Source organism: Phodopus roborovskii, unplaced genomic scaffold (genome assembly GCF_943737965.1).
Source record: "Phodopus roborovskii unplaced genomic scaffold, PHOROB, whole genome shotgun sequence".
NCBI classification, from domain to species: Eukaryota; Metazoa; Chordata; class Mammalia; order Rodentia; family Cricetidae; genus Phodopus; species Phodopus roborovskii.
The window spans coordinates 15,024,534-15,047,470 of record NW_026126571.1 but is presented as its reverse complement, the minus strand read 5'-3'; the positions used below and the strand labels follow the sequence as shown (position 1 = coordinate 15,047,470).

At 38.1% G+C, this 22,937-nt stretch overlaps 1 protein-coding gene across 1 annotated transcript in view; it reads left to right on the top strand.

Moving 5' to 3' along the window:
• The first annotated feature begins 2,310 nt into the window (after window positions 1-2,310).
• Window positions 2,311-22,937, top strand: part of Grid2 (glutamate ionotropic receptor delta type subunit 2) — a 1,241,117-nt gene continuing 1,220,490 nt past the window's right edge. The window contains exon 1 of the mRNA XM_051202902.1: window positions 2,311-2,453. Coding sequence (XP_051058859.1) covers window positions 2,366-2,453 — 88 coding nt within the window. The 5' untranslated portion in view covers window positions 2,311-2,365. The remainder of the gene's footprint in view (window positions 2,454-22,937) is intronic.

Here is a 22,937-nt window from a genome sequence, read left to right as displayed (position 1 = left end):
CTCATGGGGTGGGGAAATGGAAGAGATGAGGAAAATTGATTGGGGAAAGTCAGTGATGGCTTCCTGGAAGTACTGGTTCTAGATTCAGAAAATTCTGAAATTCAACAACTGGAGCTCTTTGCAAAAGGCAAAGCAAAACAAACATACCACGATGGTCAGGTAAGTTCTGACCATCGTGGAAGGCATTGGTGAACTAACTCCAAAGGAGGTTTATTTATTTTTTTTTATTTTTGTTTGTTTTTGTTTTTTGTTTTTTTTTCTCTGTAATACAAAGGTAGGCTGCAGTGAGAACATAGAAGACAGATGGAATTATTTCACACTAAAGGTGGGGCACTGTTTCAGAGGTGACAGGATTCTGGTCTTGAGGTTGTAAAAAGCCTGAGTGGACTATATGTATGTCCTGGAGGAATTGTTAGTGTCAGTTTCAACAACAGAAGCAAACATTTTCTGGAATGTAGGGGTGAGAGTTGCAAGAAGGAAAGATAAGACTTCAAAGAGGTGAGGTTGGGCAATTAAGCCAAATCATCCCCAAAGAGAAAGGTTGTCAACAAAGGAACAGAAACAAAAGCAATCAGCCAGTCTTAGGAGGAACAGTGGGTTCTGCCTCCTGCCCCCTTGGTAACAAGGTTTTCAGTGGACTACAGTTGTAATTGAAACACAGTTGTCAAGACTGTTGATACCTGACCTCAGTTACCAACTTGAGTTAACAGAGCCCACTTCTGCAGTACGATAGAAGAATATAAACTATGTATTAGAAGAGAAGAAGTCATCAGGAAGAAGCAGGGATACGCTTGCACAATCCTGGGAGCTTGCCTTACATTGCATCCGCAGGAGCTTCCCGTGGCTGCCTAACTGCACAGGTGATTAACTTAATGCAGTGTTTTCACCACTGAGACGTTTTTAAAATTGACTTTATGATATTAATATTACATATATTTTAAACTCTCAAGACTTGAGCTTTTCTGACAGTATTTCAGAAAGGATACAGAATTCCTTCTGTATCCTGATTTGGGGGAAAAAACTGAAAAAAAAAAAACCCACCACTGTTTAAAAGGTAATTAGCACATTCTTAGCTTTTTATAACTTTATAATTGAAATCTCATTAAAAGCTTTCTAGGTCTTCATTTCCCTAAGTGACTAGGTGTCCCTAATTTGTTCTCAGCCAAAGTGACTAATTCCAAACAAAGACTAGAAAAAAGTCGGATACCTGTTGGGGGGTAGCAAGGTTAAATAAGTGGGGTGGCTTTTTTAGGTTGCTTTTAACCTCGGGAAAAAAAAAAAGAAGAAGAAGAAAGAAAGAAAGAAAGAGAGAAAGAAATAAAACAAGGCAGGTGGGGCATTTCACTGTTTCTCCCTCTGTGACTCCTGCCTTTCTCAGTCCGGGTGAAGATTCCCAGGGAATTGAGAGCGCGGTTTTGTTTCTCCCTTGTATTGCAGATAGGGGGAGGAGGTGGTTATTAGAAGCTCTTCCTCTCTCGGTTCCCCTCTCCGCCTGACAGCACCGCTCTCTTGCGGACTCGCTTCTCCTAGGTGATCCATTTCTAGGCAACGTGGGGCTGCAGCGGAGCTCGCCAGGCTGCTGTTGGCTTCCCGCATCCCGCCGGGCGAGCGGCTCCGGAGCATCCTGCAGCCGCTGCTCGGCGCGCCGGCCTGGCCCGTTGCTCGCTCCCGGCGGACTCCCCCGCCACCGCGCCCGCGGAGCCGCTCGGGCCCGCCGTGCCAGCTCCGGGGCCCGCCTCGTGGAGAACCGGGAGTCTTCTCTGCATTACTATCTGCATTACCTTCAAGTTCACTTTTTCCACCCCTCCCGGAGCGGCCGCCAACCCCCCCCCCATCCCCACTGGAATCTGGCGGCTCCGCTCGCATCCTCTTCGTCGCCGGTGGCACTGAGAGCTGGCCGCGAGGCGCCACGACCGCGCGCGGCCCGGGGTGGAGGGGCTCGGCGGCGGGGGAGGGCGCGGGCACATCCGGCGCGGGGGTGCCCAAGTTGCGGCGGAGCTGGGACCCGCCAACCGCGGCCCCCACGCGGCCACGGCCACCGTCTGAGCGCCAGCCTCGCCCCCTGTCCGAGAGCAGCCAAGGCTGGATGCATTTTTAAAAAGCCGAACTGCAAACAACTCTGGCGATGCCAAAATTCCCCTCCGAGTGACAGGGCTTGGGAGGAGGCTGCCTCCGGCTGTGCTAGCTCTCGGGTCGCCTGTGCCTCCTCGGCGACTAAGAAAGGCTGTGCACTGGCGAGAGGGATTTGGAAATTAGTGGGAAAGCTGCACTCAACTCTGTCGCGACCTCAAACTCCGTGGACCTGTTAAAACAAAATCTACATATTGGAAGGAAAGTCGTGGTCAAGGAAGATCTGCATCGGAGGATGGAAGTTTTCCCCTTGCTCTTGTTTCTGTCCCTCTGGTGGTCTCGAACCTGGGACCTGGCGACTGCTGATTCCATCATCCACATCGGTAAGACCCGGCTTGTGGCGATTTTCCCTAGCGTTTCCTTGGTAGTAATCTCTGCTCCCCCACCCCCTTGAGCCTCTGACTGCTGCTGGAGTGGCCTCGGTTCGCTCCCCTCGGTGCCCGCGCTCGCACAAGCTCAGCTTTCCCTCGGCTGGGGTTGAGCCTCCCCGCGCGGAGTGAGGGCGGGTGGGGAGTGCGGGCAGGGAGCAGGGGGCTTACGCTGGCCTCGGCGCAGGAGTGCAGGGAGTGTGGGGACTCGGATTGTGGGGAGAAGGAAGTTTGATTGACTCCAGCTTGCCGATTTTTCCCGGATGTACATTTGAGCCATTAAAAAAAAAATCACGGGGTGGGGGGGGGGGTTGCTGGCAGTGTCATCCGCGGAGAGAGAGGCGGGCTGGGGCTGGGGGCGCTCCCCGCGGCTCGAACAGGTGGTTTTGCATCCTGAGCGGCCGAGTCCGCTGCGGCGAGCGGTGCGGACGCCCAGGTTCGCGGTCCTCTGCGGTGCCCGCGACAGGGTGACGGGAGAGGATGGCGGGGCACGGGCTCTCGGCCCGGGGCGTGGGAGACGCTGAAGCCGGTGCAGGCCGCTCTGGTGGCCGGGCCAGACACAGCGGCGGCTGACTGCCGCCTCCCGAGCTGAGCCTGGGCGAGCTCTGAGCCCTGGATCCCTGAGGGCCGGCGGGTCGCCAGGATCCTGGCCCCACCTATTGGCGAACAGAGCGGCCGGCGGCGCGGCGGGAGCGGCGGGGCTCGAGTCATTATCATGCAGGGTGCTCGCAGCCCAGGGCTCCAACTCTTCTCACTTGCTAATCCTTGAGAGCTGAGTGGAGACCGGCTTTTGCAGTCTTTCTGCGTTAACGTAATTATTTCCTTTTCGGAAATTTCGCCTCCTGGGCAAGCAAGGTTCCTTTGCTGGGCTGCAGTGAGAACCCTCTGGGACATTTTTGTTTTTTTTTTTTTTCTTTTTTTCTTCTTTGGTACAGGACTTCTGTCTGTACAAACGGTTTCCTCTTCTGCAAATCGAGGCGACAGATGGGTCACAGCTTCTCCCTTCCACGGACACACACACACACACACACACACACACACACGCACGCACACACACGCACACACACGCACACACACACCTGGCAGGGGAACAGGCTGCAGGTGGTAGATCCTCCCAATCAAGGGGCTTCTCCCAGGTGTTTGTGCTCTGGTGGACCTAGCCTCAGCTCCAGGGGGCCCCCTCCTTTGGTATTATAGGCTATCTCCGTAAACATGTCTGCCATCCTCTATCATTTGGGGACTGTGTGTTTCTGTGCAAGGGGTAATGAGGTCACAATTCAGAAAGCCTTGCCCTTGGGCATTAAGAACATGAAGCATTAGATAGCTGGCCTGCTGCATCCCATATTGCCCGGGGGGGGGGGGTAAGAGTGCCTGTAGGTTCAGAACTTTCCAGGGGGAAATGATGGTCTCTTTGAGGGGTTCAGGAATGCTCCGATAAGAGTTTGTAAATGAACCATGCTGCTCATAAAGAAATAGCGTGAATTTATGTCCAGTTGTGAGGATGGAAAGACTGTGGGGTATGATCACTATACCTTTGTTTATATTCACTTAATGAGTAGGGGTTTCTGACTTACGTTCGCTTCCCCCTCAGGGGGTTGTAGATCAGTGCTTCTTTTATTTCTTATTCTGTGCTCTACGTTAGATACATGATTTACAAACCCATATGTGTGTGTATATATTTTGGTATTCTCGAAGAGAGGAATACAATTTTACAATGCAATGTGGACATTTGGTTCAGAGTAGGAGAGAAAGGCATATTTCCCGCTGTTGCCTCTCAGAGTGAAATGACTGATTTATAACTAGATTCTTTAAAAGGGCCTGTGCAGCTATCACACACTTCTTTAGAAATCTAGCTGTGTGCATCCACTCTGTATAGCCAACTGAAACACTTCTTTCTCGATTAATTTGGCTTGAATGAAATTAGTGCATTTGGCAAGGGAGTTGGCTCCTTTTATAGACTACCTAATATTGCAATGAACCTAACAGAGTTTTAAAGGCTGCATACATCTCATAATGGACTGAAAACTTGCCAAGTTGTGTGTACTTCAGAGGTTAAAAACCCCCTTTTCGGCACATTTACCCCAAGTATGAGAAAGTCAAATCTGGCACATCTGTATTTAACTTGGAAGGCAACAGTTAACATGTGCTGGGTCAGCTAGCTTTCTGGGTCAGTGGCGAAAAGGAATATTCTTTAGGTGATTGCTTTCATGAAGTCATATGAGAAATGTGAATATTAGAAGTGGATTGCTCAGGACTCAAAGGCTAAAAATGATGACACCTTTGGGAAAGGAATAGTTCACCTCTAGAGATGTAAAGAGTTATGCAGAAATGAAGGTTTCCTCACTCTGGTGGGGCAGTGGTTGCAAGGATAGCTCAGGCACACTGGAAAGATAACATGCCATTTCTTTATTGAGTTCTTTAAATACTGGTTGGTTTTGATATTGAACCATGGTATGTGCTTGAAAAGTCTCAGGCCTGTCTTTGTACTTCATGCAGGTTGTTTAATAAAAACAATTGCATATAAAGCTCTAATATTTTGGTCACTAAATTTAGTTAAATTTGTTGAAATAGTTCACTATGATCATAAAATAAATTTCAGTGGTTGAACCACAAAGATTGAGGTATATATGTATTTATTCTACTCAAAATATGTAATACTGTAATCGCTTGGATTTTCTGTTCACCATATTTTAGGGGTATTTTCTAGTTGCGTGTATTTATTTGCTAAATCCATATACACACATACACATAGAACTTCATATGGAATCACCTCCCTTGCCCAGGTGAAAGAAAGGTCTTTGGCATATAAAAACTATGCAAGTTTGAATTATGCTTCCACTTTGGGCCTGTGCATTGATTGAGTAATTTCATCAGAGCCACATTACTTGATTGCTTAGAAGTTTCCTAACGATCTGCATGCTGTAGGAAGAACCAAAATGTCGTGAGTGGAATGGCAATGATACAGGGTTTTATGAGGCTATTCAGAAGTCGCGCTGATTTATGTAGCTAGAAAGCTCCCAAGTCTTTGAGATTAGCCACGCTGACTGCTATTTTCCTCATCCATCAGTCGTCGCACACTCTGTACTCCCTCAACACAACAGGAGTGTTGCCTGTGCTGCTTTAATTAAGCAGGGATTAGGTGGCATTTCCAGTCAACTGCACAGTTTGTGTTTTGCCTCCTATCTAATATGGAGGATCGCATGTATTAACAGTTTAATATATGCTCGTTTCTTTATCTACTTCCTGTGCTCATAGAGCAGATTGTGAAGTAGCTATCCTCAGTCACATATCTCTATAATGGAACTTGCAAGGGCTGTATTCATTCATACATTACACACATTACTAGCAAATTTTGGCTGTTAACATTCTTAGTAAAATGCCTTATGTCAAAGGAGTAGACTTCTCTCCTTTGCAGATGATATTTCATTCTCGGGATCATAATAATCAACTTTGTCATTGTGAGAGACTATGAGAGTTCGTAGTATGCCTTCATCATCAGGACTTTGAAAGTATACAGGTGGATTAGTGAATGAATGCTCAGCACATGTAAAGAACACCAGACAAGCAATTGAAAGCATCTGTTTTCTTGCTTTTTGCCTGGGGTTTGTTTTATTAGCTGTGATTATAAACACATTCCCAGGAGACACATAATAACTATTTTCTTCTAAAATGTTTCATTTGCTTCATATGAAACTTATTGGTTAGCCAGTGACCTCAAACCAGCATCAGGGACTCTTTGCATCAAATACCTCAAATTGCTTTATTCCACCTTTACTTTTACTATGGCTAGGTTATATGTAAATAGAAATAAACTTACCAAAAATATCAAGACACATGTCTTACTGTTGCTCTTTTCTGTATGATTAATACAGTTCTTTGAAGCACAATTCTGATGTGAATTAAATTAGACAGTGTTGTTATTAATCAAAGACATCAACCATGACATGACTAATAAACATTATAACAAGGACCTTTGCTGTCTACTCCAGATGAAATATATATCCACTAAATATCTCCTATAAATGTTCATTCAAACATGAATAAAAATCACAGTGATTAACATTTGACTTATCTAAAAATAGATAGTAATGGAAATTGTTCGAAGCAATGGAAGATAAATTTTATTCAATTCTGACCTCTATGGCTTATTTTTCCATACTAGAAATTTATCTTAATGGTACATTATGATTTTAAAACTCTATACTCTTTACAGCATTTTTCATCTTTTACCCCCTTATAGTATTGTGAGTAAAGCATCCCTATTTGTATTAGAGCATTGGTTCACTTTGATTAAAGACAACATTAATAGTAACAATACTTGGTATTGCTCAATACCTAATGTTTATTGGAAATACACTTACAGCCTAAAGCCTTGTGAACTGTTCCTTTGTAGTTCCACATGAAAAAAAAGTGAAGTAAGTTTGAAATGATCAGAAAATTGGTCTACTTAATAAGATTTGTGACACTGGAAGATGCAGTGGTTTTTATCTTTTAAGTATAAAAGTATTGATTTTGGTTTTCATTCTTACATATGTTACTCTAGAACATATCAATACATGCCACTCTCTTAAAAGGCTAGATTGATAGATCCTAAATTTTAAACAAATTTAGGATCAAACTGGGATATTTTCTTAAATTAATATTCCTGTGAGGAAAAAACTATGGCAGCAGGAAGTAATGTGTGGTGAGTAATGTTGGTACAATCAGAGAGCAGTGAACGAAGCCATTTGTTAGTTCCTACTGGAGTGGTTATTCTCACCTCTGGAAACCCTATGGCTGCAAACTGATGGATGATTGTGAGGAAATGCATATCAACAGAGATGTGAAAATTACATATGTGTACACAAATACAGAAACATCTAAATATAATGTATATCATTCCTGGTCACTTATGCTTTCATGTAGTTTTGCCTGTTTAATATGAAGTTCATGTATCATTGTAAGTACTACACAGGCATGCAACCAATACAGTTACCATGAGTAAAACTACTGTCTTATTTAGTCATTTGAATCAATATGTATTCTACTTGATAATTTCTTGTTTTCTTTAACTGCTTCTGTATTCTCTCTTGTATGATATTCTCCCCTCAGAATAGTAAAAGATGAAATGTAAGTAAATCGTCAGTACAATAACAATTTAAACATTGTGGTAATCACATATTTGTAGAGAATACGACTCAAGCTAAATGAAAATTTTTCTTATTCTTTTATACTTTGCCCAATGTCAATATTAAAAACTATTAAATTATTATATGAAATAATGCACTTTAAATATCTGAAGTGAAATCAGTTAATCAGAGAGACATATAAGAAGTAAAATTTAGGTTATTCTGAGATGGACTATTAAGGCTATTTATGGGTTCTAGTCATTTACAATGATGAAATTTAGGTGTTGGTTATAGATAGAAATGTCAGGTGAATACGAAAAGCAGATAATGAACTTAAGATATGATATGAAATATTCCGTCGTACTTGCATTCTGTTTGGTTCACACAGAGTATCAATTTTATAAACAATTAATTGAGGATATTAAACATTATTTAATTCTGAGTCTCTTTGTTATAAACTCTAAACTCAAGCCCATCTAAGCTCTAAAATCATGTGAGCAAAAAGAAAATTCTATATTAAAAGAGCCTCAAAAAGAAATTGGGAGAAGAGACATAACCAATCATGATACAGAGAGTTGTACTTAATAACAAATTTTAGGGTGAAGTTAAAAAGTAAAAGTAGAAATATGAAACTATAATCATTCTACTAAGGATCCAGTTATCAAGATGGTTTGGGGACACACAAGAGTTATGATTTATACATTTGTTAATCAGATTTGCTAGGTAGCTGCAATATCATTTGGAATGAGATGTATTTGCTTTATAGTAGATTTTGTTTTTAATTTCACTAACATCCCCACTAGAACATCACACACAGTGTTACTCAAGGCATACTGCATTCAAGTGCTCGCTAATTATTACTGACTTCAGGGGCAAGCAGGCTCTAATCAGCAGTGCCTACTCTGCCTCTGTAACTGAAAGATTTAAAACATTCTATTGATATTAGGGCAGGAGTGATCTCATTCACAAATGTATCATGTGAAGATAAAGGAAGTTTAAGGTCCTCCATTTGTTTGATTCCTGTTATATTCATTTCTGCTTGTACCTACCTTAATGTGTAGCTGTGCTGTGTTGATTCACTGTAAGTTTCTGTAGTAGATGGAAGCAAAGTCCCAAGCTAAGGACCTGAATGGTCTGTATGTTGAAAGTTTGTAAATCAATTCAGTTAGCTATAGTATTACCACATACTCCTATTCATTCTACCACATACTTCTATTCAAATTATTAATTTTATTAAAATAGTAAGCATATAATGTTACTTTTCCCATAATGATTCAAAGTATTGTTTAAAATAAATATTGGTATTTGCCATTATAACCATTTAGTTTCTCCTAAGTGATTACAAGTGAGATCCTTGCTTCATTAGTAAACCATTAATATTCTAGGAGTTAATATTCATAGAATGACAGGATAATACAGACATTTCTCTCAAGGTATAAGAATCTGTCAGTGAACCCTTTTAACGTTTGTTATAATTTTTGGTAATTTAATACTTGAGTACTATATTTACATAATTTCCTCCCATGCTTTCTTCCCTCTACTTCCAAATCCTGTTGAGGCCCAACTTCATGGCCAATTACTTTATGATATATATATATATATATATATATATTCTGCTTAGTCTTTTTAATGTTGTGCAAACCTAAAAACTATAATAGTAGCATGACACATATTGGGGGTAACTAACAACTACTCAGTTGAACTTATGACGTGCTCAATATGAGGAAACTTATTTCTGGTATGCAAAAGTACCTATGGCTAGTGAGACCATGGACCTTAGAGGAAAGCCTACTCCTGCCACATCCTCAAATCAATATAATTGCCAACTGCCTTCTAAATGACTCTATTGGTGTCAAATTAAAATACCGAGTAAACTATGTTTTCATTGTTCAGAATGTTTCAATTTTGTAGGGGAGACTACTAAATAAGAAAATGGATATAACCTACTATGGTAATAATCGCTACTGAGTTAAATGAGAGACTGACAAGTGGTCCAGCACTCTACTTCAGGCAGGGTGGCATGGAAATAAATCCCAGGAGAGAACGGACTTGATTTAAAAGGCATGAGGCATATCGATATAGGCAATGATTGTTGCAAGGACAATGGCTGTGAGACAAGACACTATGAGTCAGTTTAATTTGTGAAGGGACATTTTGAAAGGTACTTTAAGTATAGTTTAATGAGCAAAGTGGGAAGTAGAAGGGAATAAAATCTGACCTACAAGTAAAGCAAATGCGGTAGAGACTTATGAATCGCATTACAGCTGTAAGGTTTTTATAACCTTCCCTGGCTGTCTGTACTAGGTGGCATAGAACTGTAGTTCAGCTACTGTGACTTGAGTTCAATTGGTGGCTAAAGGGGAAGAGATGCCATTAGACTGTATGTATAATAGAAGATTGCAAAAACTGACTTTTTCTCATGCTTTGGCCAAATGGGATAGGTTTAGGGCGTGTAGGCTTCCAATGTGCTTCCTGTGGATGAGAAGCTGAAATGTGTGAGTGAACCAAACATTGGAACATGGGGGAAGTGGGTGATTCTTAGACAGGAATCCAAGTAGACATTATTACATTTTGTATTTATGTTGGGCCTCCAGGGTTAGGCTTAATTTTTTTATTTTATGTTTATACACATTGTAGAAAAAAAAAAGAATTTCTCATGGTATTTGGCCTTCAATAAGTGAGTGGGGAAGATGAATGAGGTAGACGAGCTTTAAAACAAGAGCCTTGTAGGATGGAGAGGTTAGGAGGAGAGCAGGAACCCAGGATGAGAGACAGACAAGTCCCCATGAGACAAAATAGAAGCCAGCATCAGATAATGTTCTAGAAGAAAAGCAAGGATGGTTTTCCTCAGAAGCTGAAGTGAGTTGGTGTCACATGAATATATAAAAAAATTATTCTAGAAAACTTCAGGACAGAGATGAGCTGGAGAAAAGTGTGTTCAGTAAGCAGGAAGTATTTATATGGAGGCTGGCAACAGTTAAAAGAATGCACCGAGATCTGGGGGTTCTAGGAGAATGAGACAGGAGAGGAGAAGGTGGCAAGGGTCACAGGAGATAGTAGGAAATACAGGAAATTTGGGAGTGTTCACGTAGAGGAATCACAATAGAGTTACAGACGTTAAAAATAGGATATATTATTTTCCTTCAAATTTGTTTGCCTCCTGGAGTTTAAGTTAGAATAGTAGGAAAACATATTTTTTGTGTGATTTTCAAGACAGGGTATCTCTGAAATAGTCCTGGCTGTCCCAGAACTGTAGACCAGGCAGGTCTCAAACTCATGGAGAACCCCCTGCCTCTGCCTCCCCAGTGCTGGTATTAAAGATGTGAGCTACCATGGCCCAGCTTGTTTTACAAGTATCCTCTTAGATCAAGGTGGTACTTGGCCAAGCTGATTGTAACTGGTCTTAGTGAAAACCTTTCAAGTGGTTCTGAAACATGATATGTATTATTCTGCTTATTTGTTTCATTTAGCTTAACAGATCACCACTAAGGTTTCACTTGCTATTTCTTACCTACAGTTGTGAGTGGATCACAACTTAAATTTCAGTGACCTGTGTTACAAATAGAATAACTGTTTACTTCTGAGGCACTCTAGTAATTATTGGGAATATATAATATTCTAAACTGATAGATGATAATAAAATACAATGTAACTCTTGTTATACTAGACACATTTGAATTGATCATAAATTTATTTTAAATAAATTCTGACACACATTTGGTTTACTTAAAATCCCTCAGAGATATTTCATTCAAAAAGGAGAATGTAATAGTTTTATAGGGCAGTAGTCTTCATTTGAAAACAGAAATTCATGTTATGTTAATTTTCAGTGACACACTTAAACATTTCCTTTTATGGATCTTTTTCTTCTATTTGTGCTATACCACAGCTGACAGCTTCTCAGTCACAGGTGAAAATGAGGAAAGGAAATGTTCTAAATTTTCTAAGCTTAGAAATCATTTGAAAGTGAATCTTAATGCATTCCTAAGTCTATTAATACACCAACAAGTTGTGTAAATCACGTCAGTGTTGTGCTTCAGTTAATATCTGTATTGAAATAGGACCTTCTATATTTTTCTGTATTCTTCTCTGTTGCTAGATCCTCTGTAAGACCCTCTCTCCTTGTGGGAATAATATAAGTGTTACATGGATATTTCTTCTTGGCTACAGGTATTAATTGATGTGTAATTGATGTGTAAACAGGAGATCCATGAACAGTCAGAAGATTGAAGTCTAGTTTGGGATCAGAAATAATTGGCAAAAAAGATAATAGCTTTGTATTTGGAATACAGAATATATAAATGTATTTGTAACCTAGTAGTCCATGACCACTGGGCATGGTGGAGAGCAGTCATTTGACAGAGTACAGGATATCAAAATATATTTGTTAACATAATATTATGTGACCTCTTGGGATGATGGCATGCAGTCGTTGACAGAATTTTGAAGCAGATTAATATCTAAACTTAGTTGTAATGGGTACCTAAAATTGATGAAGTACTTAATCTACTTACTATCAACATCATTAAAATGTCATATGCCATTGGCAGTCCATTTCAGATTGACATATTGTTCTTAAACGCCAAGGACCAGGTAATATTTTAGAAACCGAAGAGAAATGTTCTGTTGCCTGTAGTTTAAGGTGAACTAAAACCAGAAGATGATTCTTTTTCAGGAGATACACAGCAATTTGCTAGCGTACAAAATTGTGTGAATGGAGCTGTGACAATTGTAGATCTACTCAATTGCTTCTTGAATGACAACAAGAGCATTGTGAGTCATATGGGGAGATTTACTATTAACTCTTAGCATAGACCAAAACAGATGTAGCCTGCATGAGGTTATTTCTGAACAACATTTTTTTCAATAATGTAGACTTTGCTTGTGTTGGTTGTATCTCATGACCAGACTTAACTGACATTGTTGTTCTACTATACCCGGTGAGTTTCACACATTCCATGAAACTGGCTGTCCAAATAAAAAAACGAAAATATATTTTTTTTTGTTTTCATGCTGCATTTGCAGTAAATATAGTGACTCACTTGTGAATTTGGCGTAGGACATTTAGCAGACTGTCTCAGCAAATATTAAATTTGACATGTGATATTCAGGCTTTAATGTCTCAGTTCATCATCTAGGTGACGTGTGCCTCATGTCCCTGAAGAGATTTTAGAGGTATCTGAGTCCTGGGAACATATTTTTATATTAGGAAGTTGAAGTAAGAGCAATTTGGGTCTTCTAGTTGGGTGAATATTGTCCACTACAGCATGGAGAATTGTGGGAACTCAATAAATGTCCTGTTGATGGAATCTTGACAGTGCCATAAGCCAAATATATTTTTCAGAAGAAAGTAGCTTATAAATAGGATGAGGAGTTTATCCTTTACAGATAGTCCTCATTTATAATAGAAATCTCTTTACTCAGCTTTCTGATGGTTAATCCTTCACCTTAGTGTAGCTGTGGGCTGCAAAATAAATATAATCATGTCAAAGCCAGGGCCAATGCAGAATGTCAACCATTTGTTTGCCTCTTTTTCTTTCCTCACACCACAGATGTCAGCAGTTGTGTATTAAATCACAAAAATGGAAAGAGGCTTAGATATCTAGTGATTCTGGAATAAATAAAAACATTGAGATTTGGTTTAATTTTAATGCCATGTTAGATTCTCCATATATGTAAATTGAAATTCATTTTATTTTATTTTTTGCAGTTAATATTGCATATTACAATAATTCAAAAGTTAGTCATTCAACTAATCTGTATTTTCATCTGTACTCCAGCAAAGGAAGGAGGAAGTTTACCCCACAGCAAAAATTCTTTTTCTTTACAAGAGTCATGGTATCTTTCTAGGAAACATAGATACTAACCTTCAACCATGTAGCTGTAACTGAAAACACAGCAAATACCCAAAATGGATAGAAACAAATGATCTAAAAGTAACTGTCCAATACATGTTTCCCTCACACAAAAGGTTTGTTGTTGTTGTTAACAGTTAATAAATAGTAAACAGCTTTGATTCTTTCTATTTCCTGTCCACCCTTCAGTGGCAATGCTAATAAGCAGCAAAATAGCCAAAAGTCAGCAAAAAGGGGCAACGGATTGTAGATAGTTTGTAAACCGGAAAAATCAGCCCCTGAATGCTCCTAAGCATAGGCTTGCTGAGAAAAAGCATCTTTATTTTCCCCAAATATTTCCCAGCTTCTGAAGACAGAATTTGCTTTTGACTGTTGGATGTGACTGAAGCTTCCAGACCACCACCAAAAAGGAAGTCTCTGTGCAGCAAAGATTGGAAGTAGATCAAGAGTATTTCTATTTGGAAAAGTTTGTTCTTGGGGTGCTGCGGCTGACACCCAGTGCCCTATCATTAGCTCAGCTCTCAATACCATGACTCTGGTGACTTTTTAAAAGAAAAAAAATTAGAGATTTTAGCTCTATTTTAAAAGAAGTTTAGGTAATGATCCTTGTTGTTTTGATGCTGATGTTAATCCAATCTACACTGTATACTGAGATCTTCACGGTGTATTTCAACTTGGCCCCCAGATTATGCTGTGTTCTAGAAGACCAAAAGGTGGAAAGGGAGTACTGTCACTTGAGAAAGAACCGGGAAGTATATATGAATGATAAAAGCAAAAATCTAATCCAAGGTGAACTGGAGAAAGAAAAGATGTCAGAAAAAGGCTTGCAATCAAGTAGAGGTATATTAATCATTATGGGTATTTATTTTTTTAACATGGAGTCTCATTAGATGGTCCAAGATGGCTTAGAACTCACTGTCTTCCTGCCTTCTACAAAGTGTGAGGCTATAGTATGTGGCATCAGACCTGGCTTTGATAAAGTTTTATTCATTATTAGTTGGTTATTGATTTTTTAAAAATATATTTTTAGACATATATTGTGAGTAATGGTTTATGTTTAATGGCCTCTTCCTTCAGATAAACCACCTGTTCAGTATCTTTTTGCTTTGCTAGGAAATCAGTTTTTCTTGTTAGACTCATTCTTTAATTTCCTGTGAAGGATAAGTGCTGAGAGTCTACCAAAGCCATCAACTGACAAATTCAGACACGATAATCTCTAGAATATTCCACACACAAAATCAAGTTTCTTTCTCTGACTTCTATGGCTACTGCTGTGTACATATATTATTTTGGTATTTGTATTTTCTTAGATGTTAATGTGGAACGGAAAACAGAATGTCATAACCAAAGAAAATGACAGCATAACAATATAAGAGATGTAACAGGCCTTTTAATGCTTTTAATAATTCATGATGAATATTTTAAAATGTAATGAACAATATGCAGTTTTAGAAATAGTGTCTTACCATGTAGTCCCGTGTGCCTTTAATTCTGCTTTAGCTTCCTGAGTGGCTGAAATGACACTATATACCATTATTACCTGGTTTATTATATATCTTGTTAGTATTATACTAACATCATCACTTCCTTGTGAACACTTTGTTAAACATTACATAGAGATTGTTATCTTTGATGATGAACAAACTTAAAGTTTGACTGCCCCCCTTTAAATAAATTTTGTTCTTGACATAACAACTCATAATGAGCCTAATCTACCTAATTGATAATGTAACATTTTATTAATTAAATGTTTTCGCTACAAATACAGACTAGCATGTAATGCAATACAATGGCAATCAGAGAGAGTTTCATGATATTTTCAAGAGTTGAATTTAAAAATGGGATAGTTCCTTATAAGTCATTCAGAAGAAATAAAAAGAAATGGTTGGGCAAAGTAACTGTAGAGGTAGCCATGTTAGTCAGGCTTTGGTGTGAAGATTAGCAAGGCCTAAGTCTAGGCCTGCTAATGAGTTTTAGAGATGGATGGAAGATCTAGAATTGAGCCCTGCCATATACTGCTTAGTTTCCTATTTCTTTGTTGTTTACATTGTATATCTATTGCTACTCTGTCAGTTCAATGCATAAGAAATAATACTGTCATGCAAAGACATTTTATTTTAGGAATGTCAGAAGCAATATTCATTATTCTTACAGTTTTCAAGACTAACAAAGTACTCAGACAACCTCTGGAAGTTCTAAGTATTAACTATGTCTGTGTTTGATTCCACAATGTTAGTATCTTAATTTTAATTGAGAGCAGTAACAATGGCTCCCATTTTGTTGGTCCATTTTGAGAATGAAAATGTGTTTTTAAGTATATTCATTGATTTTTAAAATGTGCTATAAATGTAGTATGAAACAGTAGATTGTCCCTCATGTTTTGTTTTTTTCAAGTATCACAAGATTAATCCTGATGGGTTAGGCAGGTATGCCAGCTTTCTATTAACTTTCTCTTCTTCAGAATATTCAGTTAAAACTATATTTCCAGTTGTTAATAAGTTAGCTTTTATCACTCTGAAAGAAAAACTATGGCATCTATTACCGATTCTATTTCCTAACCTCTGAGCCATCTTTCCAGCCCCCCACCCCCGATTCTATTTCATAAGCTAGTTCTCAGGATAAATGAAAAGCTGTTCCTCACTATCATAGAAACCAGGGATGGTGTGGAAGCTCTAGCCCAATCCGTGAAGTTAGGAAGTAGGGGGAAAATTACCCAACAGAACCAGGAAGTAATTATGCTTTAAAGAAACTTGGAATTGGAGTGAGAGCTGTGACAAGAGACATTGAAAATTAGGCAGATCCCAGAGGGATCCAGTAAAGAGAAGCTTGGCTTTGACTTCAAGTCTTTTTCAAGTGATAATAAGGTAAATGTATGGTAACAATGTAAAGGCATTGGCAGCCATGAATGTAAATGAAAACACTTTGTATATAAAATGTGCATAGTTCATCATCACTGTAAGTGCAAGCTTGAATGACAGAGCAGTTGACACCATTTAGAGAATTCGTTCTTGAACCATGCATGTGTCATAACATTGAAACACCAAATCCCAGAGAACAGTATCCTGGCCATTCCATTTGATTCTTCATCTGGAGAAAGGAGAATATTCCTCAGAGGGATAATTCTATGTGTTTGGGAGCATGCTAGCTGAATGGTCAGCTTTGTAATCTTTGTAACCTCTTTTAAAAGTATGTATAGTCAACCTTTGATACAGTGAAGCATTTTAGGTAGCACTGTATTTGTGATTTTTCTTTTGTTCTTTTCTCAGCCTTGGTCCTTAGTTCTTTAGTTGAATTTAGAATTTAAAGGAGAGGAGACTGCTAAGTAATCAATTCAGTCAATCAAAAATGATTGCCAATTTTCAGACTACAAGATGGCATTTTTGTTTCTTAAGCAGAGTTACATAGGATAGAAAACCAAGCAAAGTTTGGGCTTTATATCAGGTTACACAGTAAAATCCTGCTGTGGTCATTTTGCCATCTCTTAACTATGTAATTTCCCAGATCTTAATTTTACCCGAATTTACATTATCTTCACCTGATTGTTTGTAAGGTAAAACAGTAGTAAAACTGAAAATACAGAGCCCCCTGATTTTGAGCACAGCATTCACACCGCTGGTGGTTGACTTTGAAATTCAAGTGTCTGGTTGGTCACAGGCCTGGGTTGTGCATGTCATCTGAGGTTATACAGTAGTTTTCAATCTGGGGGACCTCAATCTGACCCTTGGAGGCGGTCAAATGACCCTTTCACAGGGGTTCCATAAGACCATCATAATTCATGATGATATCAAAATTACAATTATGAAGCAGCAGTGAAAATAATTTTGTGGTTGGGGGTCACCACAATATGAGAAACTTTATTAAGGAGTCACAGCATAGGAAGGTAGAGAACCATTGGTTTAGCCCATTTTTATAATCATGGTGGCTTTTCTGCTGCATACTAATCATAATCTCTGAATGTAAGTCAACTATCCCTTCAAATATATTTTTCTTTAAACTTGAGTAAAATAGATGCCTAAAATCTATGCTGTAGCACTGATTATGATAATTCCCTCTGCCTCCCTAGCCAAAGTTGCTGGTGAGCTCAGTTTGAAATAGAATAAACTAGTAATTTATCATTCAACCCAGGGATCCTGAGAGTTAAGGGCACCATTAAGATTTTTGCTGTGTTGACAGAGACAAGACCGAACTCTAGAGGCAAACCGGGAGGAGGTGGGAGGAGATGGCATCACAGCGTGGATGTTGTCTGGAAGTGGGGTCTATTTGTGGTGGGGTCTTGGCTTCAGCTTGCTTGGTATATACCTTTACAGTAGCCAGTAACGATCTATGAGCAACAGTTTTCCTCACTCTCACTTAACATTTTTATACCAACTTAACCGGAGTTTTACTATTCTGTTCATTTTTAATTACTTAGAAGTGTTTTTCTTTCCCAATTTTCACAGGCAATAGAAAAAAGAAAAATAAAATTTGTGTTTTTTTCAAATATATTTAACTGATATACATATACATATATAAACACACACACACACACACACACACACACACACACACACACACACAGGCAAAGTTTCTGTCCCATCAAACAGTTAGTGGCTGGCTTCTCCCACTTTGGTTCTCTGAGAGTCTAGCCTTATGGTGGAGGTACTGGCAAGAGCCACATTTGCCACCCCAGCTCTAGGAAGTTTTAAAGGCATTAATTCAATAGTTGGGTATTAAACAATATGGTTAGAGAAGTCAAAGTTAGAGGATAGGCTTAAGCACTTAAGTTTTGTAAGTTCATATTAAATTTTGTTATAGGAACTAAGTGCAAATGTTTTCTGGTTTTGTCTCGTATCCTGTACTCTTGGCTTAATTTGTAGAAATCTTGATCATTTCCTTACTTTTAGCACAAGTTTCTGTTGTTCTTTCTCTGTCTTTCCAGACATGAGCCTAGATGTGAGGATGTGTTTCTTGTATAGAGACCCAAACAGATGGCGGCCTTGCCCTTCCTTCCCTGTGATTTGCAGAACTATACAGGCACATCATCTTAGACTATTTTCCATGTTCCTTTGGTGATGGTAAAGCTCTTACAGGTGATTACTGAAGGTTGTAGAGTACTGGTTTATGAGCAAACTAGGAGAGTAAATATTTCTGTGTAGTAGGGTTGGAAACTTAGCTGGTAAATGTGCTATTTTGCAAAAAAATCATATTCACATCATCGAAGTGGTATTAATGGATGTTATGAACCATGAGATAAAAGAAGTCCAATTATGTAAATAGACATAACCAGTATTCATTTACTGTGCTGTACTGCATTCATTTAGACTATTGTAATTAATTTCTTAGATGCTTACTAATATAACTTTGTAGGTAGCTAACTCACCTTTTGGAGGAATGCTTCTGCAATGTTTAGGGTGGTTATTTCCATCAAACATTCCCTCAGTATTGACTATCTAGGACAGGATGTTCTAAACCAAGTTCACTTTTGTTCTTTATACAGATCCAAACTCTCATTTTTAAAAAAATACTTTCACCTTTTCTTTCCAGATCCCCCTCTTCCCAAACTCAGATCAGAATATATCTCTTTAGTTATCAATGGACATTCACTAAGTTTTTATCAAAACATGTTATTTTGTGTATATTTTAACTTCTTAGAAATATTTTAATCACTCTTTAAAGATAGTTGTGTCTTGTATAGTATAGTATAGTTGTGTCCTATTTGAAAGGATTGTATACTTTTCTCAATTGTATTCTTGTATGGCCTTGTGCTTAGAGTTGTTGCATTTAACCCTGGTGATATTTGTGGAGACAAATCCACATATTGATGGCTTGGCTGCGTCGGGATAGAAAACAGAAAGTAATAAACTGACCATTGAATGTGATTTTAAAAGTTAAAATACAGATCTATGTGTCCTTGTAGGTATACATTTATCACTGGTGCTTAAGTTGTTGAAGATTTTAATAGTCAGTCTAGTTAGAGGTTCACTGTCAAAAGCCTTTGTTTTCCTATACAGCATATAAATGTAACTACCTATCATTAAGAAAAAATGAAGGTACATTAAAAAAAAAAGAAAGAAAATGGAGAGTGCCTGACACTAATTGAGCCTTCAGCAAAAAAAAAAAAAAAAAGTTTTCTTTGCCTTTCCTCAGGCTTCTTCCAAATTTCTTAAGTGCACTTCGTTTTATTTAAATAATTAAACATTTTAGTTTCTGACTATTTTGTGACCATTTGCCAAGTATCCTCAGGCTAGATTTAATTGAATTTTGTAATTATGTCAAGTGAAGAGGAAAACTATAAATATATGATTTATTTATATACTCATTTTAAATCTCAAACAGATTTGATATTTGTTTAATAGATCAGAAAACACCTAGAACAACTCTATGGATTCTGCTTTGTAATTCTCACTTTTTAGAACTTTCATAAAATGTAATATAGTTAATATAAATTTGTAATATTTTTGCAGCCTGTACTCTTTCTAAGATATAATTCACAGTTATTTATGTCTGTTTTCAAAGCTATATAACCTAATATTTTACCCATATTGTAACAATCTCTAAATTCATTGTTTTCTAAGTTTATTGTATTGCACAAATTAATTACTTAAATCTCTTCATTTCTGTTTCGAAATTACCAATATACTACTGTCTTTTTGTTTCATATTTCCTTTTATGTACTTAAATACTTACTTCTCCTGTTTTATGTTCACATAATTTTATGTTCACAAAAATAATTCTGTGAGAGAGATATATTTTCATCTATAACATAGAAGGGAAGAGAAATAACAGCAATTTTATAAGCATTTTATTCCTCTTACAATTTTATACGTACTAGCACTGAATTACAAATTTTTCAATTTTTTTCTTAACTTAAGCTAGACTTGTTTTCCTGAATTAAGCAATTATTGTGGTTTTAATCAGAGTGCCAGCTCCACAGGTTTACAACTGATTAAAGGTCAACAGATTGTTGGAGCATTCAAAGGCAAATCAGTGCAATTTGTATAGGGTCCTTAATATAAATGCCACAGGATAATTTTAATTTAAAGATACATTAGTGAAAAGAGTTTTATTGTGTATTTTGAAGTACTATTATTAAGCATACATTGAAGTGAAAATGCTTTTAAAATGTTCAAGGGAATACAGAATTAATTTGCCTACCCTAAATACTAATACCAAAATGGTAATACATGAACAAAGTCCTTTTAACTCTTTGTCATCTCTCTGTGAATATTTCTAAAAGGATCTTATACAGGACACCAGAAAAAATGCAGTGAAAATGACTGAATCCATTTTGTGTTAGGAAAACTTGGAGTGCATAGTCATCCATTCAAATAATTTTTGGAGTAAATTAATCCTCACAACACAGCAACAATTTTTGTAAGCACATTTTTAACATTATCTCATAAAAATGATGTCAGGAACCCCAATAATGCTGGGAGGACAATCACATCAGTTTTCCAGATAGGTGGAGGAAAGTTTAACAAAGGCATGCTAATCGACCCTCCTCAACTCAGCACAGAGGAGTCTGATTCTCATGTCTGTTTTGGCTGTTGTGTTGTTGCTGGAGATGTCCCAAAGGGTTTCAGGCTTCTTCATGCCTTCTATTCTCTTCCTTCCTCAGAGTCCCTTTCTCAACATCAAGTCAGTTTCTGTCTTACCAACTAACTGTCTTAGGACTGGGATGCTCAGTGTTAAGAGTCCTCACCCAAAATGCCTAGAGTTTTGTTTTCTATAACACACATACACATACACAGACACACACAGACACACACACACACACACACACACACACACACACACACACACACACACACACACACAATGAAAGCATTCTGAAGGCTATTTGGGAATAGGAAGAGGCCAGGTATGAAAATGGCATAACAAAATTCATTATTTTGTATAACTATTAAAAACTAATAAACAAGAAAGAACACTTACAAGGTTTGGTCATTGTGGTGCCTTATGCAGTTCATACCACATCACCATAGTAACAGCTTTGAAGCCTTGTGTTTCTGTTCCCATTACCTTGAAAGAAAAGAAAGTTAAGTAGAATAATGCTAGAGAGTAGCCATTGAATAAGTTTAACCCTCGTTTTGTTGGTGCTACATACGTGGCTTGTACTGTTGTATTTTCTAAGGAATCATACACTGTCCATCTATTCACTTATCTGTTCTTTGTTATAAATAAATTATAAATATTTATTTGAATAAAGCTCACACCATTAATTCAGACTTTCCCAGGGCCACTAAATACCTGTACTTAACAGCCTGTAATCCCTTATAGAGATTTTTATGTCTTTCAATTTCCATCCTCATTGAAATCCCTCTCTGCTCCTCTATTGTAGAATGTATGAGATTATGTAGGCTATAGCTGTACTGTGATTTCTATTTCTCTCTCCCTGAGAATGGGAACCCTTCTCTATCTCTGGTCAGGAGTTCCCTCATATTATAAGAATTTCACAGAACTTTACTTGAGGCTGTTTTTTATTAACTCAATTATTTGGCAAATATTCTTTCTTTTGTATAAATGTTGTAATTCAATCCCTTAAAATATTAGTTTTATATTTAAAAGATGATAAATTAAAACAGCCCAGTGTTATGATAATAGACCTGTACAGCACTCAGGAGGGAAGATCACGAGTTCCAGGTCAGCCTAGCTTGTATGTAATCAGACTCTATCCTACAAAAAAATGAAAGCAGTAATGGAACATTTGTGACTATTTTTTTTTTTAAAGAGCCCCTTCCCAAAATTGTTTTTTTCCCAGACACTCATATCAGTTATTTCTACATGTCATATCCCTTTAGCTGTGAAATATCAAGACTAAAACTAAAAGGAATTTTCATGGCTTAAATGTCTTGATAAATTAATAATATACATACATGTAAAAAAGCAAGACAGAGGACTTTCACCATGAAATAATTTTTATATGTGGGGTGTTATTGTCTGTGTTTAGGTAAGATGATCAGGAAAGACAAACAGAAAAAGTGTCTGTTTGACAAGCATGCATTTTCATATATAGAATGATATGTGTTATGGCCAGTATCTGCATCAAATAAAGAGTCAAAGAAAAATATCAAATGTCAAATAATGGCAAAACCAAACAATATACAAATTCATGAAAGACTGTAACTTTTAGGTTGTCAGACAGCTGCATTTGGGTCACACCTTAGCTAGAACTGGATCTGGACTGGATGCTCTACCATGCATGTCAAATTCCTTTTGTCTGGGAACATGAGCAGGATGTGGTACAGAGCGGTGGAGGGCAGGCTAGCTCAGGGAGAAAAAGCCAGACTTGTGACTGTATTGCAGTCACTTAGTGAAGAGATTTGGGAAAGAAAACATTCCCAGGTCAGCCAGAGTGACTGAAATAAACACACAGAATAAGTCACAGTAACATGCACTTACCCATTAGGAAAATGATGATAATTTGTGTCTGTTTCATGAGTCTGTACTTCTGTATATTTGGTTCCATTTGCTGGCTTCCTGAATAATCATGCTGA